This window comes from Heptranchias perlo, chromosome 24, assembly GCF_035084215.1.
Source record: "Heptranchias perlo isolate sHepPer1 chromosome 24, sHepPer1.hap1, whole genome shotgun sequence".
Taxonomy (NCBI): Eukaryota; Metazoa; Chordata; class Chondrichthyes; order Hexanchiformes; family Hexanchidae; genus Heptranchias; species Heptranchias perlo.
In genome coordinates, this window is record NC_090348.1 from 11,376,145 (window position 1) to 11,394,673 (window position 18,529).

Below are 18,529 nucleotides of genomic sequence, written 5' to 3' on the forward strand. Positions count from 1 at the left end.
TTTATGGCTCATTTCTGTAGAAGTCCTTTGATAATCTTATGCGTATCCCCTTATAAATCTGATATTTCTAAAAGCTACCACATCAGATATACTAGAAAATATATTTTGATTAACATTTATTTTAACGATTTTAAATTAGAGGAAGGAAAAGTGAATCTTACTTGTGAGCTGCTGAAATTCAGGACTGTCGGGGCTGGTATTTTCAGTTAAATCTCGCAGCAAATGTTTGTACCTGAAATAAAATTTGATGTATTTTATTTAAACGCTATTATTTTAACTAACAAGGAAAATTTTTTTAACGAGTGGTCGACAACAAAAAAAATAACGACACAAACATTCACCAGGGAGCTCATTGCATGTTTGCGTTCAAGAGAACGATAAACAGGGAGATGATCTAGAAGCAACTGAGTCACTTGGACTGGATGCGGAAGTGAAAAGGCTACTTTTGTCCTGGGGGCGAGTTTAGCATTCCCGGGGTGGGGGGGGAAAGAGAAGAGAACTGGGAGGGGAAGGCTCCTTCCTCTCCTCCCCCAGAAGCTGGCACTCAAAAATGAGTCTAAACAATGGTTCGGAAGAGAACTAAATCTGTAGAATTGACAGACAAAGAGGTGCCTATTTCAACAATGAGAAGGCTTTTCCTTTTATAACACGCTATCTAAACAATTACAATCACCATTTATACTCATCAGCCTCCATCTCTAGTTTACTGTTCCCGTCCCTTTAAACTAATATTTCCTCCCGAGGATTTTAGGTAGATGGTTGAAAATTGCTTCAGTAGGGGAGTCGCATAAACAGCGGGAAACTTCAAGTCTCCCGAGTTTCCCTGTCAGCACATATCATAGGTTACCTCAGACCTGTTAAAACTGTTCCAATTACGCCGCTATGTGCTTCTGGGAAAGCAGCTTTTAAATAGATTATAATTAGTTCAGCCCCTTCTTATTTCACTTGCTTCCACGTAACCAATCTTGAACTGGTAGGACAGGTAAAAAGATTCAAAAGGTGCCTCTCGTTACAATCAATACTGCGCCTGTGATGTCAACGGGAAACCGATTTTGCTGTAAGCCAAAAAGAAATGAGCTCACAGTAGGCGAGCACTAGCTGCAGCTTTCACCTGAAAACAATGATGGGAATTCAGCCCCTTCTCCCCGATTTCTCTCTCCTCCTAACCCAAAGGTGCCAACTCATTCTGACACGGGTGCAGGTAGACCTACAACACAAGTGGCCAATCTTCTTTAGTGCGCCTGGTCTGTGTGTATTCAACCACATCCCATCCCCACAGGGGACATCACATCCAAGGCTGATCTGTTGTCCTCACTCGTACACTTCCCAGAAGGGCCGGAAGGAGGGGTTGGGTGGAGAGAGGGAGGTTTACACTGGATAGGGACCAAAAGCAGACACAGTGATACATTTCCCCTTTGCATTTAACATGCATTTAGACACTTCTTACAAACAAAATGTTGTGATGAATTTTTAAAAATCCTCTGTATTGATGAATTTCTGCTGTTTTAAAATACTAAGAAATCTGAAAATTAAAAAAAGGATTTAAAATGTAGATTTTTACATGCAGAGTATAAAGCAAAAGCCATTTCCTCTTCAAAGTGTACAGCCAGTTATGCCTCTGAATTTAATGCACAGGCACCAATGCAGCTTTCTACAGGTTAGTCTTTCATGAAACAAAGCACTGGATATGTATAAATACCAACAGGTATTAATGATCACAAGATGGCTACAGATGAGGAAGGTTATTCTACCCACACTATTTCATCCACTCAAAAATTTCCTAAAGTTCTCCTACTGCAGCATCCAATTGTTTCTTAAAAGGTTCAAGCATTTTTGCCTCCAGTACTCTCTCGAAGTCTATCCCATATATTGATGACTGATGAGAATAGAGTACACTAGGTGTGAAGGAGTACTTTCCTGTTATCAGTCCTCGATCCACCTTTCATTAGTTTGAATCTATGTCCCATTGCCTTACTCTCACTATTTAACTTAAAGTAATGGTCTGGATTTACGATTTTCATCCCTTTAACTATCTTGTATGCCTCGATAAGATCACCTCTCAGATGGCTCCTCTCCAGGCTGAAAAGCCCAAGTCTCTCCAACCTTTTCTCATAACTCAGATCTTTGACACTGGTGATCAGCCTCATGACCCTTCTCTGCACTGGACCTAGTGCTTGAATGTCTCCCATGTGTCTCAGCGACTAGAACAGGACACAGTACTCAATACGTGGTCTGATCAGAGTACAATACAGTTTGATCATGACTTCCTCTGTATTCTACTGTTTCAGCTATGTAATTCAATAGCCTGTTGGCTTTGCTGATTGCTGCTCTGCATTGGTTGGACATGTTCAGCGTCAAGTCTACTAAGACACCTAGGTCTCTTTCAGCCTCATTGTAAACTATTTCAACACCGTTCATGGAGTGCATGATAAAGGTGCGCAAACAGAAATATTTCCAAACTGATAAAAACAGCCCAAGAAATAGTAATTGTTTTAAATACATTGCCAGAGGGAACCCCACAGCAAACCTAAATGACAGTAATGAGAGGCAAATATGACAAACGTACTTATAGTTTTAAGATGTGACATTCTGATACCAACAGGTTACTCATCAGTGCTCATGTTTTTAATTAAAATAAACACAACCACATACTACTGTGGAATATCTAATTTGTGGTCATTGTTAATGATGGAATGGAAACGTAATATATTCACAATGAAGAAGGTAACCAGCATTTTAAATATCTTGTGTCAATTGGAAAGAAATGTAACTAAAAGAAATCTCCACAGCATGGGGAGGGAGGGTGTTAGAAGGAAGAGGGTCTAGCAGCTTTGGGAGGAAGTCTTCCAGGGCACGTAGGGAAGGAGTCTCTGGGCCTTTGGTGGGGGGGCGTGGGGGTGCTTGGGGCATTAGGGAGAGTGTTGCTGGAACTGTATGGAATAGCAGGAAAGATTACCAGACTGCTAAAGGAGATCCAGGAGGGAACACCAGCAAGAGAATGAGGAATGCCAGTATTGTCCCAAATAAATATATGAGTCATCAGGGCTAAATCAGCTGATCCTCCTTATTCAATAATGTCACGGACCATATTAAGAGTGAGGTAATGGAAAGCAGAGATACTGGAGGTGGTGAGGCAGGTCCTGCAGTCACTGAATCCTGAACAGAAACAGTGGGAGACCGCATCGGCCCCACTAAGACTTTATATGCAGAATAGCTGGGTCGAACAGAAAGCCCTTTTCTGTAATTTGCTCACTGCAATAAATGTGCACTATGTTCAGTTGAAAATGTCAAACCATGACACATAGGTTATAAACCATTCAACAGGTTTATTAAAAGCAAAAACTGAACAAGAGCAGACAGCCAAATCAGCAGGTTGCACTTGGTTACAGAACTTTAAAATTACACTCTCTCCAAAAACAAAAAGTGGTGCATCCTTTATTAACTCTCCTAATACCACTGAAACTGAACAAGGTTCAAAGAATTAATAATACAAACAAAGAATGGATTTATATTAGGACTTAGGACATCTGTAAGCACTTCACAGCCAATGCAGTACTTTTAAAGTGCACGCACTGCTGTAACATAGGAAAAGGCAGCACTCAATTTGTGCACAGCAAGGTCCCACAAACAGCAATGAGATAGATAACCTGTTTTAGTGCTGCTGGTTGAGGGATAAATGTTAACCAGGACACCGAGAGAACTCTCCTGCTGTTGATCGTTGGATCAGTGTAGAAGTCAACAGGAGAGAGGCCACAGTGGGATGGGGAATTGAAGGAGTAAGCGACAGGGATCTCAGGTCACATTTACAGACAGAGCAGAGGTGTTTGGTAAAGTAGTCACGTAATCTACATTTAGTTGCCCCAAAGTAGAGAATGCAGTACAATTGGTTGGAGGAAGTATATCCAAATCATTGTCTTACCCGGGAACAGCGTTTATAACCCAGGACAGTAGTGTAGGGAAAAGTAAATGGACAGGTGAAGTATCTCCTACAGTTGCACGAGAAGAGACTGGAGGAAAGAGAGCAGGTAGTAGGGATGGTAGAAGAGTGAGCCAGGGTGTTACTGAGTGAACTGTCCCTTTGGAAAGCGGGGAGGGGAGAGGAAGCGGAGTTTGGCAGTGCAATCATATTGGACGTGACAGAAATGGCTGAAGATAATCTGGCCATTGCAGAGGCTGGTTGGGTGGAGGGTGAGGACAAGAGAGAGCCTATCACGGTTGTGAAATGGAGGAGAAGGGGTGAGGGCAGAAGCTTGAGAATTGAGCGGAGTGGAATCCTTGGCTGAGGAAAAAGTAGGACATTTCAGAAGCTCCAGTGTGCATCAGAGCAATGGTAACGGAGACAGAATAACTAAGAGAAAGGAATAGAGACCATACAGGAAGCAGAGTGAGAAGAAGCATAATCCAGATAATTGTGGGTATTGGTGGGCTTGTAATAGTTGTCAGTCGAAAGCCCATCCCCAAAGATGAAAGAAAAAAGGGATGGAAATTTTCACCTTGAACAACTCTTAATTCCACTCACTACCTATAGATAAAAGGTGGTGTTAATGGGAACCTACATGATCCCAAGATATGCCCGCCTTTCTGTAGGACACGTTGAATGCTCTTTGTTCCAGTCCTATTCAGGTCCTTCCCTGACCTTTTTTTCTATTCCATTGATGATCGTGTTGGTGCTGCCTCTTGCTCGCACCCTAATCTAGAGAATTTGTTAACCACGCTTTACCATCTCGGGCTCTTCCGTTCACTTCCTGGACTTTTCTCTCTATTGTTGGGGTTGGGCTTTCCATTGACATTTATTACAAGCCCACAGACAAAGGGTCTACTCCTGGAATGTGAACTTACCTATTCTTTCCAGACGCTGACTGACCTGCTGAATGTTTCCTGAATTTTCTGTTTGTTTCAGATCTCCAATGCTTGCTCTTTTTTTGTTGCTTTTTGCACACAATAAGAATGCTGCTTCATTGCACCTTGTTGGGTTTTCAGAGTCAATAAAACGTGGAGTCTCCTAGCTGAGGTATTTGTAGGATCATCGATCTTAGCCCGAGAGATACCGTAAAGAAAAGTAATACACCATGGGAAAGAGAGTCTATTTCTGCCACTAACAACCGTAGTTCGGAAAGGTTACAAAAAGTGAAGAAAGCGGACATTGATGGTGAGGAGATGGAAATGGGAGATGAGTTGATCTACTGGAATGCCCAAAGGGTGAGGTGAGAAAGAGTAAAGATGCCTTGATCCAACTGAAGAAGATTCACAGTCTGACACTAATGCATGGCACTAAGGTCTGGACCCGGATTTATGCAAAGGAGCTGGTTGACTTTGGAATGCATTGTGCAAGGAGACTGTTGGAGATGAGCATGGAGGGCATGAAGTAATGAGAAGGATTGGCCTCTATCCAATAATAGAATATTTTGCAGCAAGATGGCTGCCCTGGACAAAATAGGTATGCTGCATGACTAAAGATAAGCATTCTTTCAAAGGCGATATTTTGGGATCCTTTTGAAAAACAACCCAGAACTGAGCTAGTGGTACTCTTCAGAAGACATGAATGGAAGAGTACTACAGGCGAACAGCTATTGGAGCCGCTGAAGAGAAAAGAACACAATGATGAGGTCATGTGGTGTTGATGGCCAGCCTGGTTAAACCTTCTAAGCCCAATTTCAAATACAATAATCTGTACATCATTCAATCCTGTGCAATCTATTCTTTTTGTGAAATATTTGCAGGACCATTCTTCAGATAATGCAATCAAAAACATCGTCAAATATCATTTGAAACTATTATTGGGAAGAGTTTAAGCAAAGGATGCACCAAAACCCTTGCAATTTTTTTCACCAATTATTCCAGCAGGAAGAACAGCAGTGGGATTGAACACGACCTTCATATATTTGTGTGAAATCTTAAGATCTCCGTAGATTAACAATTTAATAGCTTTTGAGGGTGCTTTGAATTTCCAGATTAATTTGGATTACTGGCATTGTTGGGGACACTGCAAAGAGTGGCCAAAGTGATATCATGGTGGTTCCAATTGAGGGGTGAATGTGGGCTGGGACACCAGGTAGAACTTCCTGTTGTTCTTTGAACAGTGCCAGCTGAAACAGGCAGATGGAGCCTCAGGTTAACGTTTCCTCTGAAGGATGGCACTTCTGACGACGCAACACCCCCCTTAATACTGCACTGGAGTATCAGCCCAGATCAGGTGACCAAGGCTTGGCGCAGCCTCGGAGGTGAAAGCTTTACCAGCTGAGCCAAGCTGTACCTTAATGCAAGCGGGACGCCATAAAAACTCCAACATGACAAGAAAATTCACCAGTTAAACAATACATGATTCAATCTAGAATGACTCCTGTAAAATGTTTAACTATTTGGAGTTACCAAACAATTACCGACAAATCTGGCTCTCTTCAGCATGTACGCAATGGGAATCTAATTAGTACACATTCAACTAGACCAAACAATCCCTGTTGTAGGCATTCCAGGAGGAACAGTATAATGAAAACATAACAGTCTTGACATACAGGTCTGCTTAACAGTAACCAGTCTACGATTTGCTTCTCATATAATTAGTGTATTTTGTTATTGTCTGATGGATATTTTCTGGTAATAAAGGGCAGCGTAAGGCAAATTCCAACTCCTCTGGGCCTAATATGCCAATGGTGCACGACTGTCACTGTGGGAGTCTGTCAAATGCGGAGTGCTCCACTGTGCAGGTCCTCTCCGAACAGTGGTAGCAGCTGGCTCCAGCATATGCTTCTACGAGCAGGAGCTTCCCAAGACCTGCTGCTTTCATCACTGCGGAGATTAATTACTGCAGACTGGTGTCAGTTGCAGGCAGGCTGGGCCTAAGGGAGAATCCCACACTATATACACCATGACAGCAGACATAATGTGTCCTGTCATTTGCAAGTCCAGCACTTACTTTTCTTTTTAAAGCTATTTAAAGGCGAACCAAAAATATTGCAGGTCTATTATTTCGCAAAAGTGTCAATATGGTTTGACGCAATAAATATTTTAAACTTAAAATACACAGAACGTTTTGCAAAAAACTACAGGATCGATAATTCTAGTTTGAGTAAAATGAAAATGCCTGGTTCACCATACTGTATTAGTGAAATGTGCACAGGTCCAGAGTGTGTATGAAGTAAAAAGATGTTTTTGACATGAAATTAATAAATGTATTGATTATATACACTTAATGGTTAGTCAGATAGATTATGTGGGTTTGAATCTAGTGCAGACTGACAATGGGAATCCACAAGTCCACAAAAAAAACATAAAACGTCGGATTCCAGGTGTACTCAAAATTCATCCTCTAATCTTCTATTATTTTATACAACACACAGACGAGCCCAAAGACAAATTTTCTTCTTCCCAATTTCAGTGCTGAAAAATGGTTCATGGCATGTCATAGGAAAATGAATCAGAGGATGGAACAATCCTGAAAAGCAACAAGTAACTATCACGAGCCCAAGAGAACAATTGGTGCAGAGTTTATAGAAGGGAGCTGTACAAATGAAGGTGATATTTACTGCTATGTTCTTTTCAGACAACGAGGTAAAACTCAGTATCAGAGATGATCTTATTTTGGGACATGCTTTCAAGCCTTGTTTGGTTATATTGGTATTCGCCCCCAAAAATGCATCTAGCTTCCTGCTGGCAAGTTAATTCATCCAATGGCATAAGTTAGTTGAACAAAATCAAGTTGACTGCTTTAACAATTGGAAATGACCACATGAATTATGCAAATTAGCACAACGTAAACAGGTTGAATGATGAAAGTCAGTATGTGGCAGCTACAGAGCAACGGAAAGAACTTGCATTTATGTAGTGCCTTTAAAATAGAAAAACACCTCAAAATACTTCAGAGGCGTAATAAGACAAATATGGACACTGAGCCAAAGGAGAAGATATTAGGAGGGATGACCAAAAGCTTGGTCAAATGGGTGGGTTTTAGGGAACGCCTTAAAGGATGACTGGGAGGTGGAGGCGCAGAGAGGTTTATGGAGGGATTGCCAAAGCGTGGGGCCTAGGCGGCTGAAGGCATGGCCGCCAATGGTGGGGTGAAGGGAGAGAGCAGGAGATGCCAAGAGCACTGCACAAAACGCATCAATGGTCTTAAACCTGTTGAGAATGAAAATAGCAACTATTAAGAAACAAACCTGTTTTTAAAAAAAAACTAACGAGAGAAAAAAAAACTAGCTACTTCCCCCCAATCATCTGAATGATAGGAACCTTTTTTGGCACTTCAAACTCTAGTACGTTATACATCCCTGCTAATTTAGATTAATAATTTTATTAAAAACTGTGGGTGAATGCAAGACTGTAGAGCCCCTTTAATAAAACAGCACCATGTAGACAGGAACCAGATTCCAGAACCATTTCTGATCAATACAGTCCAATAACGTTGTAAAAGGCATACAGCTTCCACCCTACGCTATCTATTCCCAAACTTATCCATAAATTATCTATCTCGTCTTCCAATCACTCCAAACAACTTCTCAGAGTTGCTCAACTGAACATAAGAAATAGGAGGAGTCAACTATACGGCCCCTCGAGCTTCCTCCACCATTCAGTAAGATCATGGCTGATCTTCGACCTCAACTCCACTTTCCTGCCCGTTCCCAATATCCCTTCATTCCCCTAGAGCCCAAAAATCTGTCTCTCAGTCTTGAATATATTCAACAACTCAGCATCCACAGCACTCTGGGGTAGAGAATTCCTAAGATTCACAACCCTCTGAGTGAAGAAGTTCCTCCTCATTTCAGTTTTAAATGGCCGACCCCTTATCCTGAGACTATGCCCCCTAGTTCTAGACTCTCCAGCCAGGGGAAACCACCTCTCAGCATGTATCCTGTCAAGCTCCCTCAGAATCTTGTACGTTTCAATGAGATCACCTCTCATTCTTCTAAACTCCAGAGTGTATAGCCCCATTCTTCTCAACCTCGCCTCAGAGGACAACCCTCCCACCCCAGGAATTAATCTAGTGAACCTTCGTTGCACCGCCTCTAAGGCAAGTATATCCTTCCTTAGATAAGGAGACCAAAACTGTACACAGTACTCCAGGTGTGGTCTCACCAAAGCCCTGTACAATTGTAGTAAGACTTCCTTACTTTTATACTCCAAGCCCCTTGCAATAAAAGGCCAACATTCCATTTGCTTTCCTAATTGCTTGCTGTACCTGCGTGCTAACTTTTTGTGTTTCTTGTACAAGGACACCCAAGTCTCTCTGAACACCAACATTTAATAGTTTCTCACCACTTAAAAAATATTCTGTTTTTCTATTCTTCCTACCAAAGTGAATAACCTCACATTTCCCCACATTATACTCCATCTGCCACCTTCTTGCTTGCTCACTTAACCTGTCAATATCCCTTTGCAGCCTCTGTGTCCTCCTCACAGCTTACTTTCCCACCTAGCTTTGTATCGTTAGCAAACTTGGATACATCACACTCGGTCCCTTCATCTAACTCATTAATATAGATTGTAAATAGCTGAGGCCCAAGCACCGATCCTTGCAGCACCCCACTAGTTATAGCCTGCCAGCCTGAAAATGACCCGTTTATCCCAACTCTCTGTTTTCTGTCCATTAGCCAATTCTTTATCCATGCTAATATGTTATCCCCAACCTCATGTGTACTTATCTTGTGTATCAACCTTTTATGTGGCACCTCATCGAATGCCTTTTGAAAATCCAAATACATGAACATCCACCGGTTCCCCTTTATCTACCCTGCTAGTTACATCCTCAAAAAATTCTAATAAATTTGTCAAACACAATTTCCCTTTCATAAAACCTTGTTGACTCTGCCTAATCATATTATGATTTTCTAAGTGTCATGTTACCATTTCCTTAATAATGGATTCCAGCATTTTCCCGACTACTGATGTCAGGCTAACTGGCCTTTAGTTCCCTGTTTTCTCTCTCCCTCCTTTCTGGAATTGTGGTGTTACATTTGTTACCTTCCAGTCTGCTGGGACCGTTCTAGAGTCTAGGGAATTTTGGAAGATCATAACCAATGCGCCCATCTCTTTTAGAGCCCTCGGATGTAGGCCATCAGGCTCAGGAGATTTATCAGCTTTTAGTCCTATTAGTTTCTCAAGTATTTTTTCTCTACTGATATTAATTACTTTAAATTCCACACTCTCATTAGGCCCTTGGTTCCCCAATATTCCTGGTATGTTTTTTGTGCCTTCTTCTGTGAAGACAGATAGAAAATGTTTGTTTAACGCATCTGCCATTTCCTGATTCCCCATTATAATTTCTCCTGTCTCAGCCTCTAAGAGACCAACGTTTACTTTTGCCACTCTCTTCCTTTTTTCATACTTGTAGAAGCTCTTACAATCCGTTTTCATATTTATAACATCACTCTCCCACCTCACCACCTCACCACCCCCCGATTCCCCTGCAAGTACATTCTTCATAGGTTGGGCTGGGTCACTTGAGCAGCGTGTGCAAGAAAGCCTATGCTCAGAGGCCTCATTATTCCCCAGGCTGGCTGTCTTTGTACACGTACAAGAAATTAAGATGCCGAAGAGTTCCCAGAACCTAATGAGCCCCAAGTGTACCCAAGCCCTGCTCCCTCCTCCACCTCATTGATCCAGGCTGGATGGTGCCTCCTTTGGGAGCCTCAGATTCCAGTCCTACTCTTCCAAGTCTCCTGATGCTTCTCAGTTGTTCCAGGTGGCGAGAAAGAGAGAGAACGCGAGCGCGCATTAGTGCGCATGCAAGTTAAAAATTAAATATGGATAACCAGCAGACAGATAGCTACATATAGAGTGCCACAATTTAAAAAAAAAACTTATCTGTATGCAATGTCAGAGAAGATTGTTTAGCATTGAATAGTTTATCATATTCATTCTATAACAAGCTTGCCAACAACAGAAAGAAGTTTTGGAAATCAAGTTGATAATGTTCAATGTCCATATTCAGCTCTTCTCCATCAAATTAACAACTGGAACAGCTGCATTGCAAAAACATTGTTAATTGGAGTAAATTATTAAAAACCCTGCCTCCATTTCTCTACAGACGATCTTTCTATGTCCAGATCATTGAAGCTGGTAGCAGAAGAAGCCATCCTTTTGGATAAGATGATAGAAGATGAATCTGACTGTTACGATACAATTGGCAAAAGATACAGACCCAAGCCCCTCGGGACACGGAATCTGAGATCTCCTCTACAAGCTTGTCCTGCCAACTGTCAGGTGGAATTCGAGCCCTTGGCGGTAACTTTTCAGACTGATAGATTGCACCATGCAAGCCAGCAAGTTCATTAAAAAGGAGACAAAACAAATCAGCCACATTTTCAGTGCCTGAGATTCCAGAGCTATGCCTATGCATGTGTTAGGCATGGGGACAAGTGTTGGCATATCACCTCCCTGGCTATATGCCCACAGCATGCAGGAGGGAGGCATGCTCCAGCATCTGCAGGCACTGACAATGCCTTGGAATCCATGCAGCTTGGTCTCAAGGTGGACACTAAGATGGCAATACTGTTATTATATGAAGCAGTTTGCCTGTCCACAGTTGGCAAGCACTGGGTAGAAGCTAACAAGCTCCATCCTCACAGCTGCAGGATACAGCCATTCAGAGTTCCATCAAAACCCCTGAAGAATGGTTTGGAGGGGCAGGCAAAACAAAAAAAAAAATCTAGCTCCTTTGCAGCAGATGTGCCATCAAATCCAGCCTGTAACTTACTGAAAGATCCTTCAAGTGATTGCCAGGTTTGGAAGGAACAGTCACCCCAGTGTAAACTCTGCATTTGGGCAAATGTGCACAGTTTTAGAAAAATATTTGCTTTCAAATGTATTCGATTCCAAAGGCATGGATGAGGGTTTCAGCAGCAGGTGCAAGTAGGCGGTCTTTGTGATGGTGAGGATGTGTGGTTGGAAACTCAGCTCACAGTCGATTAGGACACCTAGGTTCTGAATTCGGCTGGGTTCAGCCTGAGACAGTGGCTGGGAGAGGATTCAGAGTCGGAGTCAGCAGCGAAGAAAATGAGATCTGTGGCAGGGAACAATGACGATGGCCTCGGTCTTCCCAATGTCTAGCTGCAACAAGTTAAGACCCAACAAGAGTGGACATAGACAGGCAGTTTGAGAGCACAGTGACCGTGGAGGGGTTGTAAGGTGGTGGAGAGGTGGAGCTGGGTGACATCAGCCGATATGTGGAAACTAACTCAGCCAATGGATGATGTTATTAAGGGGCAACAACTTGCATTTGTTGCATTTTTACCTTTAACGTAGTAGAACGTCCCAAGGCACTTCATAGGAATGTTATAGACAAAATTTTACACCAAGCTACATAAGGAGACAGCTTGGTCACAGAGGTAGATTTTAAAGAGCGTCAAAGGAGAAGAGAGAGAGAGGTTTAAGAAGGGTTTCAGCAGATGAGCTGAGGCAGGGGAAGATTCAAGCAATATTACGGAGGTGGAAGTAGGCTGCCTTGGTGATGGAGGGGATACGGGGTCAGACAGGATGTAGTTCAGGAAGTGGAAGGGGCTGGTGATGAATCCTTGGGAGATTCTGGAGGCAACGGTGAGGGGGTGGGAAGAGAAGGCATTGTTAGAGATGCTCTGGTTGTGATCAGATTTTTTTTCCCCATAAAACTGATGCAGAGGTATCCTGGTACTTAGTCTAGCTACCTTGTATATTCATATTAGTTTAAATAATAATCAAGTGGGGTTAGGAAGAATTTACATAGCACCTTTTCATGTGCCCAGGACGTCGCAAAAATTGGTTTTGAAGTGTTATGTAGGCAAACATAAACAGACTGTCATTTTGTCCAATTTTTTTTTTACTTTTGCTGTGTTCTCACAACAGTGCAGACTGGACAATGCGATGCCAATGGTTTGTTACGCTAATCAAACATAATCTATCACTTTAGTTTCAAAATCATTTTATGTTGCAAATTTTGTTGTCATTATTCATCAAAAGGGTTGGCTAAAGTAAAATTTAGTTGGAAATGGGCTTCTAAAATTGAAAATGATGCATTTATGTAGCACCTTTTGCATCCTTACGTTATCCCAAAGAGCTTCAATTCCAATTAATTTCTTTTGAAGTGTAATTAATGTTATGTAGTCAAATGCAGCAGCCGATTTGTGCACAGCAAGGTACACAAACAGCAAATGAGATTAATGACCAGCAAGTTTACCTTGGTGATGATGGTTGATGGATAAATATTGGCCAAGACCCCAGGAGAACTTCACTTCTATCCTTCATGAAGATCCTGTATGTCCTTGGTTTAATGTCTCATCCCTCAATATGGCACTGAAGTGTCAGCCTAGATAATGTGTTCAAATCCTGGAGTGGGACTAGAGTCCATTACCTTCTGACACAGAGGCGAGAGTGCTACTACTGAGCCAAGCTGACGGTGTGGTGTTAATGGTTTCAAAAGTTGAAAAATGACAGGAAAGCGAGTATTACTACAGCCTGCCCCTATTAATTCTCTGAAAGTAGAGCTTTTATTTCACACAATGTAAGCAACTACTGCTGTATTAAACCCTCCTCAGAAGATGTGGACTTGCAGTAGTATCGGCAAAAGTGGCGATAGTTTCACTATAGGTATCCTTTCTTAAGCGATTACTGAGTGGGAAAATTCTGCCTTGTATAATTATACAGGAGAAGGTACTGTACTACTAACTGATCAACTGCTTATCATTTACATCAAATTGTTAATCCTCATGGGTGTATTCATCAAGAATGGATGTCTACATTGCTCCTGGTACAAAAGCCGACTGAAAGAAAAGCACTTAAAATTGAAACGTCAAAAATTCTAACTAACAGATCTAACGGAGGGATTTCAAGATTGTTATCTAATCTCATAACGATTTATAAGTCATTTGATCATTGCTCTCATAGTGGATGATGTTCTGTGAGCTCCTTCAATTAGATTACTGCCTTGTAACACATTGCCAGAAGTCCTGCACACACGTGCATAATATACAAATATACACAACACACACGCACATAGATCAGTGAGCTTGCTAAATCTCCGTCAACCACCATGCAATAAAACTAGTTAATATCCTTTTGTCAACATCAAAAGGCATTAAAACACGTCCCACACATCAAGGACATTGTGCCGACAGTTGCAGCAGGCAACAAAAAGCCAACAAAAATCTAATTTGTAAATAACTAACCGTATTTATTATAAAAATAACCTCTTAGGGAGAGAGCTTCAATCTACTGTACAATTATTATGAACTGTTCAAGCTTCACTGACATCAGAACCCTTCATCATTACAGCCCTGAAACTTACTCTTGGTATCAATTATATATAAATGCCACTTTGTTACTGTGCAAAAAAAAACCAATACATTAACACTGGTTTATGTAAAAAAAAACTTAGTGTCTCTGAAATGCAAACTAATTCCTAAATGCATCTCCTAGCAGTGTTAAAATTATACCAATAGCAACGAAGACTTGCTTATGTTTATGCTCCCATCGTCCCAAGAAAATCCAAGTGTTTTATCTCCAGGATTAAAAGGCCACAAGATGTTTTTTTTAAAGTTTAATTACATTTCCTGAAATAGATCAAGAAACACTGCTGGGAGCAGCTTTTGAGCAAATTTACTTTTATCGGCATTAAACTTTAGGAATTCTGCTTGAAAATCAAAAATAATTCTCCAGTATTCAAATATTCATTTTATACAATATAATAATCTGAGGTCTCTGAGAATAGCATTAGAAAAAAAAATAAAATGTCAAATTATAAATGACAGTATACAATATCAGAAGGAAAATGTAGCTCCCTGGTAAAAACAACACCCTTTCTTCTTAACCTGAATATTACAACCCCCTATGGAGTATGAGAGTGAACCATAAAATTTGTTAAGACCTAACAACTTGTATTCATGAGGAGAGACTAAATAACCAAAGGGAAAAGACTTATTTTGATTTATTGGAAAATTCACCTGGTCAAAAAAAAAAGTTACCGCAGACAAAAAGCACCAGTAAGAAATTCCTTCAATAATGCAACAGTAAGCGGGCAGCCAGAGAATTGGTGAGAACCCTAAAAGATGTTAACAGAGCTGAAACATAGAATCAGCACAAGATAGTAAAAATTAAATGATTATTTCCTCCAATTAATAACGAATGAAAACGAGCCAAATGCCGGTCTTTAACAACAATAATCTGTGAAATTAATGACAGATAGAAATACTAGGCTGTGTGAAAAATGCTCAGCTCTAAGCTCTAAGGGTGACAAAGGGTGAGGTTTGTGGAACAATGATGGTTATCACAAGCGACCTAATGAAAACTGAGGCACCAGCAGTTGGGAATCATTCTGATGTGGTTCCCATTTTTCAGAACATACACGCACACAGACAAACACAGACAGAGAGCGACACACCCACACGCGCGCACAGCCCCAGCCATACACACACACACACACCCCCAGCCGCGCGCGCGCGCACACACACACACACACACACACCCCCCCCACCCCCAGCCACGCGCGCGCACACACACGCACACCCCCCGCCACGCGCGTGCAAACACGCACAGCCCCAGCCACGCGCGCGCACACACGCACACCCCCCAGCCACGCGCGCGCACACACACGCACACCCCCCGCCACGCGCGCGCACACACGCACACCCCCCGCCACGCGCGCGCACACACGCACACCCCCCAGCCACGCGCGCGCACACACGCACACCCCCCAGCCACGCGCGCGCACACACGCACACCCCCCAGCCACGCGCGCGCACACACGCACACCCCCCCGCCACGCGCGCGCACACACGCACAGCCCCAGCCACGCGCGCGCACACACGCACACCCCCCAGCCTCGCGCGCGCACACACACACGCACACCCCCCGCCACGCGCGCGCACACACGCACAGCCCCAGCCACGCACACACACAGCCCCAGCCGCGCGCGCGCACACACGCACAGCCCCAGCCGCGCGCGCGCGCGCACACACCGACAGCCCCAGCCGCGCGCGCGCACACAGCCCCAGCCGCGCGCGCGCACACAGCCCCAGCCGCGCGCGCGCACACAGCCCCAGCCTCGCGCGCGCACACAGCCCCAGCCGCGCGCGCACACACAGCCCCAGCCGCGCGCGCACACACAGCCCCAGCCGCGCGCGCACACACAGCCCCAGCCGCGCGCGCACACACACACACACAGCCCCAGCCGCGCGCGCGCACACAGCCCCAGCACTACCATCGCCGAATCCCCCACCATCAACATCCTGGGGGTCACCATTGACCAGAAACTTAACTGGACCAACCACGTGAACACTGTGGCTACTAGAACAGGTCGAAGGCTGGTTATTCTGCAGCAAGTGACTCACCTCCTGACTCTCCAAAGCCTCTCCATCACCTACAAGTCACAAGGTCAGAAATGTGATGGAAGACTCGCCATTTGCTTGGATGGATGCAACCGCTAAAACACTCCAAAGGCTCGACACCATCCAAGACAAATATGACCACTTGACTGGCAGCCCATCCACCACCTCAACCATCCACTCCCTCCATCACCAGTGCACCGTGGCTGCAGTGTGTACTATCTACAGGATGCACTGCAGCAACTCACCGGGTCATGAAATTGGTAATTAGGCAATAACTCAAGATCATATGTCATTTGTGACTAAAAGTGTTAAAATATAGCCAACAAACCGGGCAACACAAACTGAAGAGTGAACGATTCAAAATCAATCGACTAGATCCATCTAGGCAAGTGTGGCTTCATCTGTTCAGCCCTAATGACCAGGTGAATGAGCAAGGTCGGACTACTTTTATTTCATTTGCCACCAAAAAATTAAATTTGCAAATTTCCACGGTCCTGTACTGAAATGGTATCAAATAGTATCATAATGGTTTGTGTGTGTATTGAAAGAGGTGATGGAGAAATTAGTACCAAAACCAAGATCCACTTACTGATGAACACGCTTGAGAGGCAGAGGGAGCAAATCCTCCAGTTTCAACCCCTGGAATTCTGGTCTAGACTCTTGGAGTTTCTTAAATCGTGCAAATCTTTTATTTTTCTTAATTTGTTCCTGGAACAGACCACACAAGTATATTAATGAAAAGGATGTTACAGACGTTGGTAGAATGTATTAATCTCAATGATCCCTTGCCCCACCAAGATATTTTGTAACATTTTACGATTTAAACTAATTGCACAGGGGCACATTATTATGCACAGGGATGATACTGAAGGTTGAAAAGGACAAACCAACCATTCTTTGTTACATCGGCCTAATTATGCAGCCCCATGTTCCAACAATTACATTTATGTAGACGCACTGTTAAAATCAATGTTACTTGTACAGCTACTCCTTAATCAATGAAATCAGTCAATTTACCGTGGTCACATCCTTCTTCTTAATTAAGACAGTGATATCTCTCTAGCTCAGGGTCTCAAAGAGATAAATAAGTACACAGGTTGGGAAATGTCAAAGAGGTGACTCCATGATTTTATTCCTACGAACTTTGAAGGAGCAAGACGGTGGCCTCATAATGAAGTGGGTGAAGGAAAGCCACACGGTCTTTCAAAGAACCAACTTAGAATTCATTAAGCAAAGAGCAGGTTGCACCAAAAGCTGACAGCAAAAGCTCTAATGAGCAAAGAATGCTTTCAACGTGTACATCCTTCAAAGTCTAAATTATGACGGTTGTGCCACTTATGCCAAATTTAATTAGACAGAGCACAGACCTCATTGGACAGTTAGTCTTTCCTTTAAAAAAAAAATCAATTTCAATATGGTGTCATCTCACTCTCATCTTCAGAATGGCAGTGATAGAATAAACTGTTTAAATTTTGCTCATAATGTTTATCTGTCTTTACAAACACACCCTTAATGACTCATAATCGCTGCAATACCTGTAGGACTTTGACAGCATGCTCCATGTTGTCTGTGTAAGTGGTATAAAGCTGGAGGTGAGGGCAGAAGTTGTCAAAGCCCAACCCAAACATTCCATCCTCAAGATTACTCAGCAACGTCCTGTGTAACATAAAAAAGTCCGCTACTGAGTGGCATGTCTCAAATTTTTTGAAAAACCCTGATAACGTGCATGCTCCATTCTTCATAGCAGAGTTTACTTTCTTAAAAGTGACAAATATAGGGCAAATTCACTGCTCAAGCACTGAAAGGAAGCATGGGTTGGAAAATCAGAGCTACAATGCTGTAGTCGCACTTTCAGCCCAAATTCCCTCGGAGTCACACGTAGGTCGGACCACTTGGGTTTTTACAATTTGCAGATGTCGTGGTCATTTTCTGAATTACCAGATTTATTAAATTAGATTCCACAACTTGCCGTGGAGAGGAAGTCGGGGTGGGGAAGGGGGGGGGGGGGGGGAAGGAAAGAGAGAGAGAGAGAGTGAGAGACCTAAGCAGGTTTCGAGGATTGATTTCCAAAGCCCATTGATAGAGTTAAACAACAGTTGCATGGAATTTTTGGAGGTTTGAGTATATATTCCTCTGACTCCAGCACTAACTTTAAGGCATCTATATAGGGATCGAAGAGTTCCAAAACTAACAGCATCCAATGAGTTTCTAAATGAATACCCTAAGGTATTGAGGAGAAA

General features: G+C 42.9%; 1 protein-coding gene across 2 annotated transcripts in view; it reads right to left on the reverse strand.

Annotated features, from left to right (window-relative positions):
- The window catches only part of arhgef39 (Rho guanine nucleotide exchange factor (GEF) 39), a 60,302-nt gene that overhangs the window by 21,001 nt on the left and 20,772 nt on the right, over positions 1–18,529 (reverse strand). For both annotated transcript variants that reach the window (XM_068005328.1, XM_068005327.1), the window contains exons 4-6: positions 17,825–17,945; positions 16,879–16,997; positions 162–232 (exon numbers count right to left, since the gene is read on the reverse strand). In XM_068005328.1, coding sequence (XP_067861429.1) covers positions 162–232; positions 16,879–16,997; positions 17,825–17,945 — 311 coding nt within the window. The remainder of the gene's footprint in view (positions 1–161; positions 233–16,878; positions 16,998–17,824; positions 17,946–18,529) is intronic.